Source organism: Octopus bimaculoides, chromosome 24, assembly GCF_001194135.2.
Source record: "Octopus bimaculoides isolate UCB-OBI-ISO-001 chromosome 24, ASM119413v2, whole genome shotgun sequence".
In the NCBI taxonomy this organism is placed as follows: Eukaryota; Metazoa; Mollusca; class Cephalopoda; order Octopoda; family Octopodidae; genus Octopus; species Octopus bimaculoides.
In genome coordinates this window covers 11,602,080-11,603,836 of record NC_069004.1, presented here as the reverse complement: position 1 = coordinate 11,603,836, position 1,757 = coordinate 11,602,080, and the positions used below count along the sequence as shown (strand labels likewise).

General features: G+C 30.6%; 1 protein-coding gene across 1 annotated transcript in view; it reads left to right on the top strand.

Moving 5' to 3' along the window:
• Positions 1-651, top strand: part of LOC106879977 (proto-oncogene tyrosine-protein kinase ROS) — a 330,537-nt gene extending 329,886 nt beyond the window's left edge. Inside the window, exon 39 of the mRNA XM_052976515.1 lies at positions 453-651. Coding sequence (XP_052832475.1) covers positions 453-535 — 83 coding nt within the window. The 3' untranslated portion in view covers positions 536-651. The remainder of the gene's footprint in view (positions 1-452) is intronic.
• Positions 652-1,757: the final 1,106 nt, after the last annotated feature.

Below are 1,757 nucleotides of genomic sequence, written 5' to 3'. Positions count from 1 at the left end.
ATGTGTATACATATATATATATATATATATACAATTATAAATGTACATATATATATATATATATAATTATAAATGTACACACACACACATATATATATATATATATATACACACATATGCATATACATCGACATACGCATATATATATATTTATACAGATATATTTGTCCATAAAAATGTATAAAGATATATATTTATATACAACATACATACATGCACACATATGCACACACACACATACACACACACACACACACACACACACACACACACACACACACACAAACATCAAGTCAGTATAGTGTGTTTTGATATTTTCTTTTGTTCTATGTAATATTTATATATATTTTATATATTTATTTTGTTTAGTGATAGAGGCTTCTTCTCTTTTATTCATCTCTCATGCTTCTTCGTTGGCTCTGTTTACATCCTGCTACCTCTACTTTTTATAGAATCAATGATAACAGCGCTACTAGAGGCGTTGGAGGCCGAGATAGGAGCTGATAGCGCTCAAACTGAGATAGGTAGGCAATGATATATCGACCAGTTCTTTTTCTCATTCACAATTCCATCCAAATCATCTCTACACCATCCTCCCAAAGGTATTCAGACGGACACTGTTCTAGAATCCATTCTTATCTCGCCGAACCATTCTGCCTTTTCTTACCACTTATTTTAGAGCTTCAACAATTCTCATCTTTCACCTAATAATAATTCTTTGATTTCTTGAAAACATTTCTATTTTACTTCTGTTTTTTTTTTTTTTTCTCAGCTGGTATTTGTATAAACCCATACATGCATGCACACACACACACACACACACACACACACACACACACATACATACATACTTTCATACGTACATATGTGCATACACATGCATACAATTCATTCCAAGTGAAATTTTTAGGTTTACATGATGTCTGTTCAAACAGACTAGTTCAAAAGATGTGAAGAGAAATTTTTATATGCATATTATGTATATATATCATTATGTGTTCAGTTGTACGTGTGTATGTGTGTGTGTGTATATTTATTTATATATATTTATATATATATATATATATATATATATATATATATATATATATATATATATATATATATATATATATATATATATATATATATATATGTATGTATGTATGTATGTATGTATATATATATATATATATTTATAATTATGTGTGTATTTATGTTGACATAATGACATATATGTGTCTGTATATGCATAATTATATATATGTGTCATTATGTGTATGGTTGTGCATATATATGTATGTTTGTTTATGTATGTGTGTGTGTGTGTGTGTGTGTGTGTGTGTATTTATACAGACATAATTACATATATGTATGTGTATGTATATATGCATGCATACACAGGGATCATATGTAGCCTAGCTTCAGAGAGACACCCCCCCCACATCCCCACATATTGTGGAAACAAAAAGCATTGGTTTCAGAAAAATCATCCAGCTATAAAGAGATTTCTCAGAAAGACATCTGATTCATGCCAGCATGGAAAAGCAGACGTAAAACACTGATGATGTTGATAATGGTGATGTGTGAGTATATATATATATATATATATATATATATATATATATACAAGGTGTTCAAAAAGTCTCTCTGCAGTGAATTCTTTCATCCTGCGCATGCACAACTTGGTTATCCTTGAGCGGGCGGCTGGGTGTCAGCCATTGTCCCGCAGTCATTGTGTACCCTTCAGCATGTCAACATGCTAACCATTGAAGAAC